The following is a 20509-nucleotide window of genomic DNA, read 5'->3' on the forward strand; positions in this document are numbered from 1 at the left end:
AAGACTGTCAATATTTACTATATCTCTTATCAAGCCTTCCATAACTGTGAAGCGTGAAGAAGCTCCACATCTTTTTGAAGTTTTTTGTTAAATCTTTGTAGAATCGTATCTGGAATCCCCTTCCTGTTTTCCATAAACGTCTTTGCTTTATATGCCAGTATCTTTTATTAGTGCTTACTCCATTAATTCAGTTAACATTGAGTTAGCGTTCAGTTCTCATTGTAGTATATAGAGAATACCACAGAATCATTATAGAAGACATAATAAAAAGAGTAGACATGGTCAGAAATTTTTTGATGGAACAGTTTTTCCTTAGAAGATGTTGATTAGTTGGGTTAGTAATTTTCTGTGAGAAAACACTGATTCTGTGGGAAATTCAAACATTAGTAAGCATGTTGATTTTAGTTAAAACTAGCTTGACTCTCTTTTCTGCTAGGTCTTGCACATTTTTTTGTCAGCTCTCTATTCCTCAGATTCCTGCTGGTCTCTGTGGTACTCCAAACACTGAGAATCTGTGGTAGCCTCTCAGCACGGGGAAGCTAAGGATTCCAGAGCTTCATGGCTAGTACCAATCTCTCCTGCCACAAATGCAGAAAGACCAGGATTTTAGGTTTTGAACAGCAGGAGCCCTAGAAGTCAATCAATCTTTACTGCATTATGGCAGCCATTTGTTGGACTCTTCAGAGATGCAAAACTCAGCTTATATGATTTTCTTTTTACTTTAATTTGCATTTTTATATCATTATTTGTTTGATACCTACTTATTAAATAGTATTGAAACAGATACTACTGTAACTGTATTTTCTTGTTTGCTTCTTCAGTGTTGGATGCCATAATGAAAATTCGATGTTTGAAACTTTGATTATTATTAATTGGAGTAGAAGCAGTTTTTAATATGGCAGAAAAGATATTGGAGAGGCAACATAAAGATACCGGAACAAGCTGATATTCTAATTGGTATCATTGTTTATTTTCTTGTTTCCAATGTCAAGCTGTTTCAAAGCAACTTCAAATGAGGTACATTTCTAACAACAAAACAAGATAGTCATATTGCTTAACACTCATCTGAGTAGTGTTTGTTTATATTTACATTAAAGTAAAATGTGTTATGTTACATTAGGTTAAAAGTAGGTTATTAAGTGATAAGACTAGACCTTCACAAAAATTTGGGAAATTTCATTTTAACGGGTAGTGCATGAAAGCGCATGAGTGGTAGTCATGGTGCATATGCAGAATTGAATACATTACGGAATAGGTGTTCAATTATACTGTCCCTAAGACTATTCAGAAGGAATTTACTTTCAGAATTTACCATGGAATGGGAATTCCAAATTTTGACCAACTTCAGATATTTAATAACACATTAGCTTACAAATATCCTATCACATGAGAGTATTAAGGTAAAAACGTTCAGGTTTTTAATGTAGTGAGCTAATAACCCATTTTTATTTCCTGCTTTATTTATAAAAGTGAATTGCAAGCCACATACTGGTGGAGTAAGGGCATTTTCAGAAATTGGATTTTATCCGTGAAAATTTCCTAATGAATAGTTTTCCCCTCAGGTCTTTGTAAGTTTTGTAGGAAGTTTTATTGCTTAGCAGAGCACTAGTTGGTTCTAAAGATGTTCTTTGAAGTAGAGACTTGTTTCAGTTACCAACTTAAAGGAGATGGGAAATAATGTAGTCACTGGAAGTGTCATCTTTCTCTTACCTGGATTTCCCACAAACTATGTTTGAGGTTAGACAAGTAGTTTTCTCTAGATTCTTTACAGTATCTTATTTGTCTTCATGCTGTAAGGCCTACTTGCTGTAGTCCTAAACAACTGACTCTGTTTGCTGACAAGGTAATATTGAAGAGTTTGACAAACTTACAGTTAGTTGCAGTTATATCTGAGTTTGAAGGAGCTTTTATACTTGTTTCTTCTGTAAAATCATGTTTGTAGTTTTTAACACTGCAGTGTTAGAAGCAATATCCTAGCACTAAACCTAATGACTGCTATTTCATTTCTACAGCAACTGTGAATAAAAATAATTGCGATTCACTACACTGTTTGTTTCCTCACTAGGTTAAAAAAAAAATCCTGAAACTGCAAAAGTTGTTCAGAACTGAAGTCAATCTAAATTTGTAGTGGACCAATAATCCTCTTTTTGTACTGCTTAATGGATAAAAGTCATGGAGTAGTCATTTGTACAGGAGGGGGACAATTATATTAAATGGTTTCTAATGTCAATAATGTAACAGAAATATTGCTTGTTGAAAGAATGGAAATGATATGTAGAAAAATATATCTTCACTTCTTGCATATAACAGATATAAATTGCTGTGGATGACAGTAATAATTATATGTATTTCATTAATCACTGACCATGTGTCCAAATTCCTTTAAATTCTTGAAAAATCAATCAATCTGTAAAAATAATCCTTTCTTCTGTATCTATATGATTCTGTTGTCTCAGAAATCATGTTTGATTTAAGATTTCATTTAGGATATAGTTTGGCGTTACCATTTGACTTGACTAGAGAACATTTAAGTTTCAGAGTGTCAAAAACCTCTCAAACTCTTCTTGAAGATTTTGGTGCTGAAGAGCAAAGAAACCTTTCAAGGCTACTTTCACTTTCTGTGCTGTGGAATAATGACCAGACTAGATCCGAGAAAACAAGTTTCATGTTGTTCTGAGCCTAACCATGACCCAAACCTGATAAGATCAGGTTTCAGAGCTGGAACATCTCTGAAATTTGAGCTGTCTAGTTAGAAGCGTAATGTTGTGGCCAATTTTCTGCAGCTAAATTCTCTCTTTTATAGTTCTACCTTAATTACAGCTTTGATGAGGTTTTGTTGTTATGTTGTGGTAAGCTTGTTACCTGGTTGCACCACTTCATTTGGGATGCAAACGTAAAGGTTTCTTGCAGGCAAAAATCTATAAATCTTTAATGAATGGAATTCAAATTTGCAGATAGTTTTATTGTATTTCCATTAAATACTGCTACATTTGACCATTTCTGTATGATCTACTCCAAAATAAATACATGTTCTTAAGGTGCTGTGTATGTGCAAGACCCACATGATTTACTCTCAAATACCTATGGTTTAGATGCATCCAAATGTTTTCACTTGAATGGGAACTGTAATGGTATCAGGGAATATACAGCATTCAGTCATCCTTGAGGTGTGACATACAGATTTAATAACAACTTCTCTTTACATAAAAGTTTGTTAGTGCTACCTGGAGATATACCACAAATTTTAAGGTGTCTTTTTTTTCCCTTGCTCTCACTTTCAGAATAGCTTGCATTTAAAAGCTAGTAGCAGCTTGCTTCCATTTGTTACCAAAATAAAATGGTAGGAGCAATCAGTTTCAATTGCTGCTGATAATTATAAGGTGCAATAATTGAGAATATATAGAAAAGGAGTCTGTGAGCTACATTTGAACTCTGTACTTAAGCAATAAAAAATTTATCAAACTGCAAAAAATAAGTCATTTTAACGAGCACATTCCAAAGGTGCTGGATTTATGAGGAGACCCCAGGAAACTTTGATTGAGATTGCTGTCTCTGATTGTAGTTCTATATTTTATTGGTGCCATATTGTGAACAGTGCTGCTGCCAAAGCGAATAGGAAAGCAGCATAACAGAGAGAGTTAACCCAGAAAGGTTACCTCTTTTTATAATATCCATGATGTATTGCATTAAAAATGCCTTGAAAGCCATCCTATTTGCAGCTTTCAGAAAACATTTTTCTTAAATTAAGTTACGATTTATCTGAACAGGGCAGAAAATATTAAAGCTCCTTGAAGACTTTAGTATTGATTTTTCTGAGTATTTGCTAGCTCTTGTTTTCTCATTTGTGTACTGCTTGATAGAAAGGCCTAGAGCTGGTCCTGAGCCAAAGCTTCAACTGGATGAAAACTGCAGCAGTGGAGGGAGGAAATACAGGGACAGAATTTACAGTAGGAGTTTTAACTAAGAACTTTAGATTGGCTTTTTAAAAGGTTTTGGCTCTCTGCTTCCTGAATTTAGGCAATATTTAATTGCCATAGAAAATTAAGACATTTTACTAATTGTTAAAGGCTACTCCCAACTAAACAAATGTTGCAGTAACCATGTGAGATGAATGACTTGAATATTTTGAAAGTGTGAGTTCAAGGTCACTTTTTACATGTGCATATTATAATAAGAGTTATAAATCTTTATTTCAGTATTTTCATTCTAGAATTAAATGAAGGCAAAAATTTCAAAAATTATTACATGAAAGCACATTTATAATGGACAATGAAATGGACATACGCAGTTACTAACCTATAAGCAATAATTAGGCATGCCACATAGTTGATGATTTCTAACTGTTCACTGCCATTCTGTGCCAACTGCTTATTAAAACTTCATCCTCCCTCTGTCAAAATGCTCTGTTACTTTAGCCATAAAACTGTTATACTATAGCTGCCAAATACCTTGTTATAAATGCTGACTGTATCTTTCAATTTATACTGCAGTGAAGTAAGCTTATGAAAATAGTTCTGAGGGATTAAGCTCTAAATACTATTTCTATGCAGTGGATTATTTTCTCCCCAAGCTCCACACATTCATGTTGCTTAATGATAAGAAAAATGTTGTGACAAATGTATTGAAGCTATGTTGGGTCTTGCTCATGTCATCTAGCATGTTTGACTAATAATTTTGAGAAAATAATGGCAGATATGATTCCAAGATTCGCTCAACTTTGTTGGTCTAGATTGTGTTTTGTGCCTGTTATTTCACTTTACTTTGCCTCAGTTTATGAGTTGCTGAAATTGCAAGTACATAAACAAATGAGATTGTTAATAAAATTCTTTGGCAGTTTATGACTTGAAATTCTTTCAGAAGTTATCTACTTTTATATCAATGTTGCTGTATTTTATTCTTTTTTCTTCTATACTTATAGTTTTACTAATATTTAAAAAAAAATTGAGAGTGAAGATTAACTAAAACTCCCATTACATATACTTGAGAACTTCAGAAAAACTTGAGTCCATTACAAACTGCATTGATATGCCTTTACTTTGTAGTTAACATGAAATTTTCATCTTGGTAAAGTTGGCTGCAAGAAATTCTTGAACTCATACGGCTTTTTTTATTTATGTATTATGTACTTTTGAATTTGGAGAAGGTGATTATACCAAATGGAGATTATAGAAAGTTTAAGCCTGTTAAGATTGTACCAGTGTGGGATATCATTGACTGTATTGTTAGACCAGATTTTGTATTTTATGGTTCTCACCTTGTCTGTTGCCTTTGTGGTGTTTTTCCTTCTCTCTCTTTAAAGGTTCAGCTGTGGAAGAAAGTAATGAACAAAAACTGAAGGGAAGAGACCCAGCTGTTTGGCACATAGGCTTGAAGGTAGCATGGGACATAGATACACCTGGATTAGCAATACCACTTCACCAAGGAGACTTCTACTTGATGCTTGGTAATTTTGCAGGGCTCAGAAGGTGAACTTCTTGTTGAAAACAGAGAAAATGACGCTTATTTTAACATAGATTATCATACCTACCTTTCAGTTAGGACTTTCCTTGTTTAGAAAGACATGAAATCTGGCTAGAGTGTATAATAAATTCTTCCTACCAGTGTATTTTGGGGAACATTTTTTCCTAATGTTTCTCACTTCACAGCTAAGAAAGGAAGTATTCTTTTTCAGCCTTTTCTGTCTGTTGTGCAAGCAGAATTGCTAGTCCAAATCAGGCTTTAGGCCATAAGCAGAATTTCCCAAGGTCTTGTGAGGAGTTGAGCTGTATCTGTTCCATCCTTCAAGATGCTGATTCCTTTTTCTATTCTTAATGCAGTTTTACTGAGCAACTGTGAGCGTCTGACACTTCTCTCCTGCTACAGTTTTCCATGTGTATATTCAAACATGCTATTTTCTAGTGGGATCATACAAAGATCATAATGAACAGAGCTGTCATATTCCAAGAGTGAGTCTCAATGTATCAATGTATCAAGTGTAGAGGATTAAAAAAAGAAAATTAAATTGAGTTCATTTATGTGAGCAGCTGAGCTCACACGCTAAGGTTTTTCCATTTAAAGAAACGAGGCCAGAACTGTGGCTAAGGTTTGTTGACACAAAATCTGTTGCTTTCTTTTTTGTGTTTCGCTTAGTTACCATTTTTGTTTAAATAAATTTAGTTATAAATCATGAAACTCAAAACATGAACAACGCTTCTGACATCACCCTGTTTTTCTGAGAGTGGCTTGGCTTGACAGACATCATCGTTGAAGAGCAAGAGCACCTGCAGTATTCCCTGTTTATGTGTTTGTGACTTGGAAGGTAGACACCATGAACAGCCCTAGAATGACCTGTAGCGCTACCAACTTATTGGGCTGAACAGTCTTTTCACTTTTACCTTTCACTTTTTATCTTCCAACTAATATGAAAACAGTTTATTTACTACAAGGAATACATTTGTGGGCAATCTTAAAAAACACATACCAGTCCTTGTTCTTAGTTAATTCATCAAATCCTGCTCGCTGCCATCAGTAAAGTATCTTGTGTAAAACAACTGGACTGTCTGTGCTCTTAAGTGTGTTTAGACATGAACAGATCAAGTGGTAAGATGTGAGATCCTTTGGCACAGTGCTGCGGATGTGCCTTTTTTTTATGTTTTTGTGAGCATATAGAATAGCAGCCTGGAGGGAAAAATGAGACATTTCTTATGTGAAAGTGAAGTCTAAGTGGCAGCTAAACATTCCTAGAAAGGGAATTGTTAATCCATTTTTGTGTGGTAGCAGTTCAGGCATCAAGTAAACTTCTTCTCTAATCCTTCCTGACTGGAAAGTTTGTGCATACACAGCTTTGCTGGGCAACAGAATCAGAAAGCAAGTATTAAAAGAAGGGGTCTAACTAGAGTATTTTTATTGCAAAATACTGTAGATTGTACTTGACTGAGTTACCAGATCATAAGGACATTTTTTATTCCTCGATGGAATTTATGTACAGTAACTAAAGTATTCTCAGGGATGCTATATGAAGGGTGGGTCAGAAAGCTAGTTTGACACATAACATCATGATCATGTTTAGATGGAAACAAAGGATATATTAAACATTCGTTTGAAGATGATGTTTAAATCACTTTCTTACTAATACTTTGTGGAGAGCTACAGATCTGAGCTCTGTAGGCCAGGTGTTTGATCATCTCTTCTGCATTTTCATAGCCTTTATATTTTTTTTTTCAATTACTCAAAAAAATTCTTATACAGTCTGAGACAGTATCCTCAAACTGGCCCTTTTATTAGATAACTATGTGAAGCAGAATTGCCTTTATCATTTTCACTTGAAGTGAAAGACAGTGTAAGTGGACGTATACAGTTTTAGTGTATCTTTTACTGTTCAGATTATTTTTTTTAAACTGACTTTTAAGAGGACGCATCTTGAGGATGCCATCTAAAAGATAAAATATTAAAGACTATAAAAAGTAACTTGATAATAAAGAAGCTAATTTAAAATTAATTTATCTTGTGCCTTTATACATCATACATTCTAGAAACTCATTTCAGTAAGCAGAGACTTCTTGCTGACATTATTTTAAAAGCAGTGGCAGCAGTATGCAAGGCATCTAGAAGACACAATGTTAAGAGTACTGCAGCTAGTAGCAGCTGTTGATGTGCAGGGACTGATTGGTAGGGCTGTGTACTCTTTCTAACTACCATTGACTCATCCAACTCTAGCAAAAAAACTTAGCAACTCCGTAGGTCTGTTCTTCAGTTGCTGAAATGGTATAGTGGTTACTGCTTCATATGAATATTGTAAAATACTGAAATGTCAAATTCAGTATGTTGCTTATAATAAAACAGTCAGGTCCTATCAGTTCCTGTACCTGTAATACCCCAACTATTTCCTAATACTGTACACAAAAATCTCAGATAAGAAAATGTGGTAAATTAGTATTTCTGATGGTAATGTACAATTACAGTAACTTGTAAATCCTGATCAATGGTTATATCAAAGTAACAAAAAGATGGAGGGTGTCTTTTAGCATTTCTAGTAGACATTTAGTAATGTTCATGTTCCTCTCTTCATTGGCTCTATAAAATGTTTTTTGTTATTCTGTGTAGAATTTTAGTAAAATGCAGTCTTAAAATATAATTTTACACTTGCATTCTCAGCAGCCCTCTTCGGATGAAATCATAAACCATAATTTAAGTGTATGTTAGTACTAAACATTAGGCGATCAAATCCATCCTTTAAGTAAGCTATTACAATAACATAAATGCATTTTGTTTAAACAAAACTAAACAAAATCCAAAATTACTTTGAGTGAGACAGATTTTTTTTTCTTACTTTTCCTAATGTGAAGAAAAAGGATCTGATGAATGATTGCAAATCTGCTGCCTAAAAACTCAAATCTGAACTTTATATCATTCATGAAATGGAAACACTTTAGTTCAATTTAGAATAATATATTGGTCTGCAGAGGAAGTGCGTACTGAACCCTGCTGTCTCAGGTACACAGTCAAGGGGTGTCTAATATGAAACGTGTTGGGTGCATGCAATAAATCCAAAACGCGTGGAGGTGAGCAAAGGGCCCCATCTGCTCTGTCCTAGAGCATGTTAACCAGGGTTGTCATGGTCTTACTAATAAATTGGAATCTTTCCCCTAATCTTTGACTTAGACATGACCAGGTTTGCAAGCAGATTTACAATTTTCACTAATTTTCCAACTGTGACTTCAAAACATACTTAAGAAAAATACATTCTGGGACTTTTTCAAAGGGAGATTTACTTTTCTGCAGCTGTTTCCCATAGATCAAGCTCTTGCTTGAAGGGTAGGGTTTTAAAACAGCATGAAGATGAACTTGGAATCTTATACCCCTTCACTCCCCCAGCAAATTACAGTTCAAGAAGCATCAAAAAATTATTTTCATAACAAACCAGAAGTAGAGTGCACACATTGCAGAGGTTGGCTTGTGGTTAAAGATAAGTATTTAATGGAAACACTTCCACATGTATACAGTGGCTCATTAAACTATTTCTAGACACTTAATCTGCTTCTGTTTCCACGAAATAACTTGAACCCTCTTTGCTCTCTAGCATCTTGAATGTGTTGGAGTTTTTTAACCCCCCTTTTTTTTTATTTTCCAGAGTCCACATTTAATCCAAATGCTGTATGCCTTGATTATTAAGACTTTGAACCCCAGAAAAAGATATTTGTTGTTACCAAACTTTGATCATGAAGTCTGGCAAATCCCAGACGTTTTTGGGGGTTTTGTTTGTTTGTTTAGTTCAGTCTTTTAATTCACTCTGTGTTGTGTTTGTGCACACTTTTCTTGTTTAAAAACTAAAGTATTTCTTAATCAGGGACAGATCATCCATCTAGCTTTCTGTTGTGAATGTAGTATTCCATTGACCCATAACTTCTTGGGGAAGGAGACATACCTTTCTGGTGCTTTTTGTTGACATACCTTCAGTAAAATTTGTTTGGTTAGGTTTTCTTCTGTTGAAGCATTGTGTGCAGTTGGGAACAAGTAGAATTGGAAATGGTGGAAAAGCATTTTAGTGCTTTTGAAAATTACACTGTAATATGGTTAAAAAGAAAATTATTTGTTTATGGTTGTTAAGAAAACTAATAGCGCAAGTCCATTTCACTTTTGGAGATATTTGTGGTGTTTAGAATATCAAAGCTTTTGCCAGTGCTTTAAGCCCCACTTTTATCTGCTTCTTGAAATAGATGACAAAAAGACAACTGTCTAAAAAGTTCAGGAAGAACATTTGAAAGAAGACAGAAAAGATGATATAAACACCTGTTGCTAATTCTGAAAGCGTTTTCTGTTGTGCTTTGTGTTTCCCTGGGAAGTACTTTACCTAGAAGGAATAAGTTTTGGGCCTTCAGTCCCTCCGCGTTTCAGTAAGGATTGGCTAAGAATTAATTTCCTTTCTTTCTGTCTTGTATCTGTTATGTCTTAATAGTCTGCGGTGACATACGGGTTTACATTCATTGTTCCTCTCTGACTGCTTTGGCTCCTCACCTCACTGGTGCTCAGGTAATTAGTTAAGTAGTAGGATTAGTTGCATATACATACGTTAGTTAAGTGTATATACATACACATGTCCATTAGTCCATTCTTTTGAAAAACGCTATACAAGCACAGGGCTTTCAGTGTTTCTGCTGTTGATGCCCAGGTAATTCAGCTGTCTAGAAGAAAGCATGCAGTGAGATGTGGACAGAGCCAGGACAGGGACTGAGAAGAACAGGGTCAGAGAGGAGAGAGAGGAACAGGCAGTGGTTTCAAGCAGTGGGGAGGACAGTTCTGAGAGTCTGTGCTGGGAGGGATCTATCTGAGAAAAGAACAGGAGGGCAGAAGTCTGTACGGGGGAGGGACAGAAAGATCTATGGCATGAACTTGCTCATACAATTTAAAATAGAACGTGCAGCATCCAAATTCCAGAATGTATCTGCTGGCTGTAAATAGCAGGAAATCAGAGAGAAGCTTGTCTGCTAAGGGGATCCACACAGAAAATAATAGCCTGCATCTCATAGTAGATGGTCAGGTGCTAAAACCAGCAGCATTAGTTTTAGGAGCTGTAAGCCTGCTTCTCTCACAGAATTTCCATGCAGACTTTGGGAAGTCCCTTAAGCTCTCCTTACCCTTAGGTTTTTATTTGTCTTTTACCAACTTTACAGAGGCCTTGAATGGATAAATGGATTAAAGCACCACGTACCTTAGATGGTTTTGTGTTGTTTGGGTTTTGGTTTTTGGTGGTTGTTTTTTTTCTTTTTCCTGCAAGTGTGGGAAAAAGGATCTGTGTGAAATAAAAATGGCATTTTGTAACTATGTTTTACACAAGGTGTGTTATCTGAAGTTTCTGTAGCTGGAGATTCTGTGTCAAATAATCAGATCATCTGCTAAACATTCTTATGACTTCTTAGTACTTAATCTGTAAAGTCAAAATCTGACCTCCAAATTATTTAAACAGGCTTCAGGTTGATAACTTTGTTTTCCAAGGTGGCTTTGGCCACCTGTACACAATCGTACATGTGATTAATTTCTTTTAAATCGTGCCTCAGCTATAGTAGCCTTATAATGGGATCTGGCTGTAAGGGGGCAGAAAGTAGTAGAAATAAAAGAATTCAACAACCCATTTAAAAGAAGTACAGATTTTGCCATATACAGGTATGCATGTTTTGCCATAATACATGTATGCAGGAAATAGTCTCCTTGTTTTTTAGGTGCTCTTGGAGGCACTGTGTTTTGGTTTTCCAAACCTCACTGCTCAGTATTTAGTCATGTAAAACTGATGTTAACTCCATATGTATTGTGTTTTACCTAAAACCACGAGAGTGCTGTGGTAGTTTTGACATGGGTGTCCAACGAAGGTAACAGTTTTGGTTTGGCTCTAAAACCAAACTAAAAATCTTGATGTAGTTTCTGCATCTGAATAAAAGCTTTTTCTGCCAGATGGACAATGGCCAATTTAACAAGGAATGCTTTTTCTTTTCAATTAATATATTTTTAGAAGAAAAAGAAAAGCAAATCCTTACTGTAATCTTTTAAGACCTGGAATGTATTTTTCAAATATCCTTTGAGACATGCAATCCATGAAGCTCCAACTATTTTTGTACAACTACAGTTTTAGATGAATTATAAACTTTTAAATTAAAATTACAGGCTTCTGTCTAAGAGTCATAAAGGATTAGAGACAGAAGCAATTTCAAGGGGGACATGTACAATGGAAGATTTGTCAATGTTTTGAACAAAGGTGCAAATCAAAATGTAGTACTTTTAATGCTGTGTTTGCTACATAAAACACACCACAATGAATGGGCTCTGAATGGGGTGATGGGAGTGTTTAGGTTTGTTTTCTGTCACAATTCTTCTTGAAAGTGTTCATGATATTTAAATATTGCAATGTCCAGAGATAATATGGTACTGTGGCCCTTGCAAGACTTGGCTCTATGCGATTTAACCCCCATGTTTATGTGAAAAATCACTTTTCCTATGTTCTTTTGTTTGTTTTGGAGCTTTTTCCAAGCTTTTCAACTTCACCTATCTGCAAACCTCATGCAAGCAGAAAATAAGCCTCCCATCTAAACTTTCTCAGTGGCAGTTCAATCCTGTTTCATAATACTTGTTTGTCTATTCTTTATAGAAATTGTTTTTCTGTTTTGGTTTTTTTTTTTTTTCAAGTTTGTGATTCTATCTGCTGTCTTGTGTATGAACTTCGTTAATAGTTGTTTATAAAATTTATAAAAAGAAGACACTGTTCTTAGAACTAGGATAAATTCGGACATTTTTCTGAATTCTTATTCATTAGACTTTTCTCAGTTTTAAAGTTTCAGACTCGTTGGAAGGTAACATAAAAGTTTTAGAGCATACCATTTTTCAGTAATAAAGAGAATACCATTAAACCTCACACCTGTGTTCTTTTCAGTGTGTCATTATGGTCAGAAGAGCATTTTCAAAAATTAGTAGGAACCTGGGATGTCAGGTTTCAGATGTGCAAATATTGATCTCTTAAAGAGAAATTATGTGATGGAAGGATGAAGCTTGATAATTTCTCATCATGCCGTATTAAGATGACTGGAGCTAAATCCCCTGAAACAATAGATATTGTTGAAAATACGACTCCAACTTAACTAGTATCTTGTAGGTATCTCTTCCTGTTCTGTTCTGATTTTGTCTGTGGTGGTTTGTTGCTTGGTGACACTTCAAGTCACCTAGTTTTGTATTTTTTTTTTAGTCTCTTACAAAACTATAACCCAGGAGTGATTTTACAGAAATTTTTGATAGATTTTCCAGAATTTCTTGTTAAGGTTGAGAGAGCAGCATAATTTTAACACCAAAACGGTTTGAATTGAAAGCACTTGCTGGATGGTTTTCAATGTAAAGGGCTAATTTGTCAGAATTCAAGTGTTCTTCAGTTATGATAATTTTGACAAAACTCTGATGGCAACCAAGTAGATTCCATCTACAGAGGTTTGTGGGTTGGTTTGTTTCTCAGTTTGTGAACTCAAGTCCATGACAGCCCTCTGGCAGGCGACAAGAAAGTCACAACTGAAATTCTTTGGAGACAGGTCTTTGAGCAGATTGTGCTTTCTGTGTTCCCAGTTTCTTGGCTCTGAGCTGAAGGGAGAACTTCAGATAAGTTTCAGATAAAAAGATGAAATAATATGTCTCTGACTTTTTTCTTTATCTTTGTTTCTTTTTTTTCAAGAAATGTCAGTATTTAGTGATTTTTGAGAAAAGATATTGTAATTTCTGAGTAGTCTGTTTATAATGATCCTCAGCTTTGAAAGAATTAATTTGTTTAGTTGAACTTTTCCTGTAAGGAGTGGGAAAATGCTACTTCTAAACCATATAAACTGGGAGAAAACTTATATGAATAGAGATCTTTGTAACACTAGGACAGTGACTAGCTATCATGCTCTGCTAAACATTAGAGCTCTATGAAGATAGTACTATCTGACTGAATTCTCTGTTTTTTCTTCAAATGTTTAACATAGTGTTTTAAATTCATATTTAGCCAGAATAAGTTTTATTAAGTATAATTTTTTCCCTGTACTTAAGGTTTTCTAATCTGTCTCTAGATGATCTCAATATGACACATCAGCACTGTGTTCTGGCTGGTTTTTCACCTCGATTCAGCTCAACTCACAGAGTGGCAGATGTAAGTATCAAAACTGGTTTGCTGTTCGGTCATTCATAAAACCGATTCTGGGGATTCTGGTACTGTATACATCATGTTGTTGTACGCAGACTGTATGTGAACTGTAGGTAACAGTTATGCTTGAGACTCAGACTGTTTTCTTGAACAACTGCTATTTGTTTATTTTTGGATTGAGGTTCACTTGTTTCTGTATTGGTAGTTTGGCTAAACTCACAGGCATACAAGATATGACTTAAGGATGTGCTACACCACACCTCATGGATTACTGATGAAATGTAAACACAACTGTATTTTTACTTGAAATGTTTTAAAACTTTTATTGCTGTGTTCATATCCTGGTCCTTGTTGAAAGGCAATATTCATGATGAGATAGAAATACTCAAAACATATGTCAGCGGAGTCCACTTTCAAAAATGGCCATTAGGAGATCAGAACAACTAAAAGCAGCCATGAGGATGCTTTAAATTGGATTCTTCTATGCATCTGAGGATTGACAAAGCAGAAAAGTGATCCAGAGTCCCTTGTCTCAGGGTTGTTCTGAGATAACAAGGCTTCAGCCTGATATTTTCAAGTGCTAAGATGCCTTTTTTGTCTTTTTAAAAATTTTTTTTACTAGACCTGTCCCCCTTATTCCTTTCCATGGTGTTATCAGCAGTTTTGCTTATGTAGTATTCTAATGGGAAAACATACAGAAAAATAAAAATAGACTGTATTGTAAAAAGATATTTTAAAAAATTACAATTACCACTTTCAAACAAATACACACTCTGCTTGCATGAACTGTGCCTTTTAAAAGAAATAATCCTATATTTTTCATTTCTTATTTTAAGAGTGCTCTGACCTGCTGCTCCTGTCCCTGAGTTACTTTTACAGGAAAATGCACACCTAATTTCACAGTATGAAAAGCTTCTCTATTAAGTGATTATGCTTTGTTTTTGTAAACTGTTGTGACTTCGAGTTGTATACTATGGAATATTTTTTTTACAAAGAATATGAGAACAGGGGGTTCTTATTCAAGATGATTCCTGGAAATTTAAGTAAAGGTACAGGTACGTAATTGAAAATATTTAAAAGATGTAAATGTCTTATTTTCTTTTGTTTCAAAAGGATTTTATAGATTTCCTTCTTATATTGAAGGAAATTTAATGAAAACAAAATAAAATGCCTGGAAGTGCAAATTTGTTTTGTTCATATTCTCTATACCTTGTAAGCAAACAACTCTCAGACTGGATATGGAACTCCATTTTAGTGTTTCTGGGAGCCCATACAACTAGTCAAATACAACTGATTCTGAAATACTGTCAAAAACTTGCCAGGAAGTAATGGAAAGTATGGCCATGTTTTTGTATGCCATATTTTAAAACTAAATTTAAAAGGAATTCTTTCTCCTTTCAGTCTATGCTGTACTGGTTGGCTAGATGTCTGATGGATTAAGCTTTTGCATAATTTACATCAGTAACTATATAGACAATCCAGGAGGCATTACGCTTTTAAAAGATCATGAAATAAAGTTATAGAAATAATTCCCTTTTGCTCCTTCACTTTGATTATTTCAGAAGCAAATAGTTCAGTATCTTAGAGAAATACATATGTTCTGAAGTGACTATATGTAATTTTTTTTATTGTATCTTTATAGTGTTCAAGAGGAACATTGGAATACATATTTGGACAGTGTGAACTCGCACTCCAGAATTTAAAGACTGATTCTGATTCAAAGGTTTTATCTTTGAAATCACTGGAAACCGCAGTTATAAAACAATCAGAAGAAATACATAATGAGGTGAGATGATCTGCACTGGAAATACTTCAGCCAGATTCTTGAGATGTGCAGTCTGCTCATGGAGTTCATGGCAGTTGTGTTCAGCCACTCACAAGGCATTGCTCTGTATAAGTTTGAAATGTGTTTTTTATTACTTTTTTACTTGCATACAGTAATTGGGATTAATTTGGATTGATACTTTCATTCCTATGAAGTTTTCATTTTTCCTTCTTAATCATTCTGCTGGTAGAGTAAAAGAGTAGTTTCAGGAAGATTACACTAAATCTGATAGTGTGGTGGACAAACCAAACTACTTTAGTACTTCTCTAACAAAAAGGGAGAGAAAAAAAATAGAGGGAAAGAGCAGGTAAGATTTTTTCAGCTGTTTGTCAGGTGTTGAACCAAGTTTTTACCACAATGCCAAGTGTGACAGTTGTGAGTATGCGCTTTGAAGTATATTCTGAAGAAAATAGAGTGGAAAACTTTGTGAGGTTCATATTTAAATAGGTCATTCTGTGCTGCAAAATATGCAAGTGTAACAATGCACTTTCACAGGATTCCACTGAATCTGGTAGTGCTTTCTTGTTTGAAGCAGATCTGGGGTATTAAGAACACATTGATTTGACAAATGAACTGAAAATATCAGACAGTAATTTGGGAAACTGTGGGAGGAGGTTATTTCTCCTGCGGTATAACTACTGTGACTTACATATAGATATAACTGCTGGTAGGCACTGTCACAAAAAAATTGTAATTTTATTCTCTGTTATTGGATAGAGTCAGGAGTGTGACACAATGGACTGGGTCTTCTTACAAGGGTAGTGTTTATGAATATGCTGGATGTATGACTTCTTTTTTTTTTTCTTTCTTTCTTTAAAATTAAAGAAAATGTAAAGCTATGTATTGGGAATTTAAAATGACAGATTGTTTAGCTGCTCTGGAAAGCTGTCCTTCTACCTGGAGCAAAGCTTTCAGCTTTTCCTAACTGTAAAGCACTGATGATAATCTCTCTTTAAAAATGGCTATAGCAACCAGTTAATACAAACTTCTAAACAAATTTTTTCCTTAAATATCAGTGTTTTTTTACAGCATGCCTATATTCAGACATTTTTAAATAGCTGTTCTGTATTTCTACTGAGAGAAGTATGATCACTCTTAGGAGACATATAGAACACAGGTAATTTTCACTCAAATTAGAATTTGTGTAAACTGTTTAAATTTCTATCTGCTGAGGAGTATAATATTGTGTATTGTTACCGAAACCTTGTAGAACACGTTCTTATCTGTATTGTGTTTACAGTTGGTAATATTAAGTATAGTGATGGCAAAAGATTTGCACCCTTTACTTTCAGCAAAACAGCTCCTAGAGCAATTTAAAGAAGTCTAATGCATGCAGGGCTTTACAAAACATTAGTCAGGCTCAGTCCATAAAACTATACGCATATGTGGTTTGCATAGCTAGGTCCACGTGCACAGCTGGTGTAAATTTGCACGCGTCCTTTGACATCAAAGGCATGTGTCATTTACATCAGGTGAGAGACTAGCCCCTGGTGTTTGCAGTCACCTGAATAATTTTGCTATGTGACATACAGGGATGTTTCCTGTTATGCATATGTACTATAACAGAAATAATTGTTTAACTTGTACATATTGTGCACATAGACTTAGTAGACACATTGGATCTATATTTCATTTGAAAAGAGAATACCCACACGTGTCTTTTTTTTTTTAATTCTTTTTCCCAAAATCACCTCTTCACTTGAAGGATAAATTCTCTATGTCTGTATGTTAAAGTGCTATTTAAATTTCATTTATTTGCTGCACAAGTAGACAAAATTATTAATGGCTTATCACTGTGGTAAAGACATGTTTCTTTTTCAAACATTACTGAAGTGAAAACATTCAGATCTGTGAGGCTAATTCAACTTTTTTTTTGCCTGTAAAAGCTTCCCACCTTCTTTTACTCACTGTATAATGAATCTTTGTGTTTTCAGGCACTAATACAGGTTTCAGGTTCAAATTTTCTCAGGCAGGTGAAGAACAAGAATGTGCTTTGTTTCTTTAAAGAATCAAACTGTTTGCTGGTGAAAATGAGTCTTCCATTTGACTGGTGCGGTCAGGATTTGGTCACTGGTTTGTTTTTGCTCTTGTGTTTTTTTTTTTTTTTCCGTTTGTTAGTATTTTTAAATACAAAAGACAAAATTGCACAGAAAGACAAACAGAATTAATGAAGAACTGCCACCCAGTTTTGCTTGTGTGTTTCTGTTCTGATATATAGGTTTCTGTGCTAGTTCTAAAATACATTGTGAATTTTTTTTACTATTCTTCTGGACCAGAGATCATGAGCTTGAAATAAGGTAGTACTCCCACCTCTAGAGGACGTGGTACAGTTGTATTTTATTTTAAAATATCAAAACTGAAGTTCTTCACAGGGTTTAACTCAGATAATTAGATGCAGCCATAGTTCTAGATTCTTTATCTTCCTGAAGTGCTATGGGTTTGGGTTTTTTTACTCCTCTTCCCGGCACCTTTGAAGTAGTCATCAGAGATCATTAACCGGAACAGAACCATCATAGTACCATCAGGCTATGTGTGACTAAGCTAAAGTATAGTAGTTCAGCACAGATTCACAGTCTGTGCTGAAATTAACTACTCTGCCAAATGAAGTCTGGATGAATTATCTGTATCTGCTAGAGGGGAAAAAAACCTAAGAGAAAGTCTGAAAGAATGAGGATTCTGTGCCTTCACTTTTGTATTCCTGGGCAGGAAAATTGACTTGCTGTGCTGATAAAGTGGGTTTGAACTGAAGATCTGAAGCATAGCTGGGGACTTAGTTTTATCCAGTTTTGTGGTGGGCAAAAAATCTCTAAAAGAGGTATAGGTGAGTATCTGGGGGATGTCTTTGCTGATGTTAGATTTCCCAGAGTTCATTTGTCAGAACCTTATCTTGGAAGAGGTCTTCTGTCGAAAAAGTAAGATGCTAACCTGAGGAGGTTTTTAACACCTCTAGCAGGCAGCCAGGCAGAAGTTTAATATTTCTTTAGGCTTAGCTTTGTTGTCATGGTCTCCCTCACTAAAACAGCCTTCAAAAGAATATCTGAGTAATTGTGAGGTATGTGCTGTTTGTTAGATGTGTGAGTCACTTCACTCCCAGTATGTACTTTGTAGTTGCAAGTAAAGATAACCTTAATTAATGGTGGTCAGGTGCTGCTTGTCTGAGTAGCTTGTGGGCTTGAAGTCTGAACAAATACTTCATTGGCAGGGTGTCCGGTGAACAGTGTGTAACAGGGTGAACAGAAGTAATTACCTGGACAGCTGTGAAGTGCAATAGCCTAACAATGCACACATCACACATAGTGTTAGAGATTGAAGCTACCTCTTTAAGCAATCAGATTGCTGTTTGGCTAGTAATAATTTTTCCTGAAATAAATGATCTTGCAGAATTCACTGAATGTGAATCTCTTGCCCCTTCTGAGTCACACTTGGCTTTCCAAAATATATATGGCTGCTGGGTATGTCGCTAACAGAGCTGCAAGGGACCTGGGGAAACTCAATGGCAAGCAAATGCTTTTTTAAAGTAATAAATCACTGCTGGGCAGATGATATAAATGCTCACACAAATAAAAATAAATCTGCAGAAAACATAATTGCTAGCCTATTCTTCACATTTCAAAGACAAATTGTTCTTTGAATAATGCAAAATTTGTTCTTTGAGTAATGCAAAATCTGGTAATAGCTCATGTTGTGTGAGGTAGTTTCAAGGCTTCTTTATTTGCCAACACCAAACTAATAATTGGATGTTCTCTATGAAGTAAAACACTAGAGGAAGTTTTTTTAGCGTCTAGGGATTGTGTTGAAAATATAGCAGATTTCAAAGTAAGTACTCAAGCTTGAAAAGTCGGGTTTGTCCTCATCAGGATTTTTGCTCAGCCATGATTATCAAATCCTGATTACCATGATTAAAAATTGAGACTGAATTGGTTCTCTGTTGCTTGTAAGGTACAGTCACTTTTACCTACAGCAAATCTGTTTTTATGGCAGCAGTAAGTAAAGTGTGGTGAATTCACAGGGATGGAGAAAAACCTGGGCTGGCTAAGTTGAAGGTATATAGTGTTAGACACTGAGGTCACTGCTGAGAAAGGGTAGCAGTGTATGCAGCCAAAGGAAGGTTAATATGTTTTAGCACATCACAGTGAGCTGACATAATCGTTGGTGGCCGGCTAGTACAGCAGAGAGAAAACACAGATCACCTACATTTGTGGTACTTAATAACTAATACTTTTAAATAATTGACTGAGGAGCACTGCCTCACAAAATGTCAAATGCTACTGTTGGCCTTTCACTATGCAGTATTGACTATAACCTAAAATTTGCCTTTAATCATTGTTTAAAGGACAACTTGTAAATAAGTTGATGTTAGACATATGAGGCCCTGATTCTGATTCTGAGCTTACAGAGATGTAAGTCATAAGTGAAAATTAATTAGGAGATGAAAATTGTTCTTCAAACACTCAGCATATATATTTTTATATGTTAATATATTTAAGCTTTGTCCCGTTCAGTCATGTGACATTCTTTCTAATGATAACTAAAGTTAGCTCTGATGTATGGGAGTCTCCAAATTAAAACTCTTTGACAAAATCCTTGGCAAGAGCTGTTAACCTGAGAGTTTTGTCACAGATGATGAATGTTCTGTAACTGCGGTTCCACTAAGGCTGGAATTGAGCTTATTGTCTCTCCAGTATTTACTGTGGTGGGGTGTTTTTCCTGGTACAGCTGCTCCTGTTCATGGAAGGAAGCAAGCCAATAGGAGTGCCTTCCTGCTACAGGAAAAGATATTCCTAAATAGAGTTCGATGAAAGCAAGAGGACATACAGCCTTTAAGAGAACTTGGAAAGCAGGCAGCATATGTTCTTGTTAACACGTGTACTTAGTAATGGATGTGGTGCAAAAAGTGTTCATGTGTTAATTAAAAATACCAAATAAACTTAGCATAACTGGAATCTCTGGAGATTTTTAGCAAACTAAGTATTTATGCTTGCATATATCTAAAACAAGGATAGAGTGATAGAGAAATCATGTCACCATTGCCTCATCAAGATGTACTTTTTTTTTCA

General features: G+C 35.2%; 1 protein-coding gene across 6 annotated transcripts in view; it reads left to right on the plus strand.

Moving 5' to 3' along the window:
* The window catches only part of FTO (FTO alpha-ketoglutarate dependent dioxygenase), a 250253-nt gene that overhangs the window by 54613 nt on the left and 175131 nt on the right, over window positions 1-20509 (plus strand). For all 6 annotated transcript variants that reach the window (XR_012662053.1, XM_075101621.1, XM_075101622.1 and 3 more), the window contains 3 exons: window positions 5300-5443; window positions 13554-13633; window positions 15270-15413. Coding sequence is in view for 5 of the 6 variants with exons in the window: in XM_075101621.1 (XP_074957722.1) it covers window positions 5300-5443; window positions 13554-13633; window positions 15270-15413 (368 nt within the window). In the remaining variant the exon portion in view is untranslated. The remainder of the gene's footprint in view (window positions 1-5299; window positions 5444-13553; window positions 13634-15269; window positions 15414-20509) is intronic.

Source organism: Phalacrocorax aristotelis, chromosome 8, assembly GCF_949628215.1.
Source record: "Phalacrocorax aristotelis chromosome 8, bGulAri2.1, whole genome shotgun sequence".
Taxonomy (NCBI): Eukaryota; Metazoa; Chordata; class Aves; order Suliformes; family Phalacrocoracidae; genus Phalacrocorax; species Phalacrocorax aristotelis.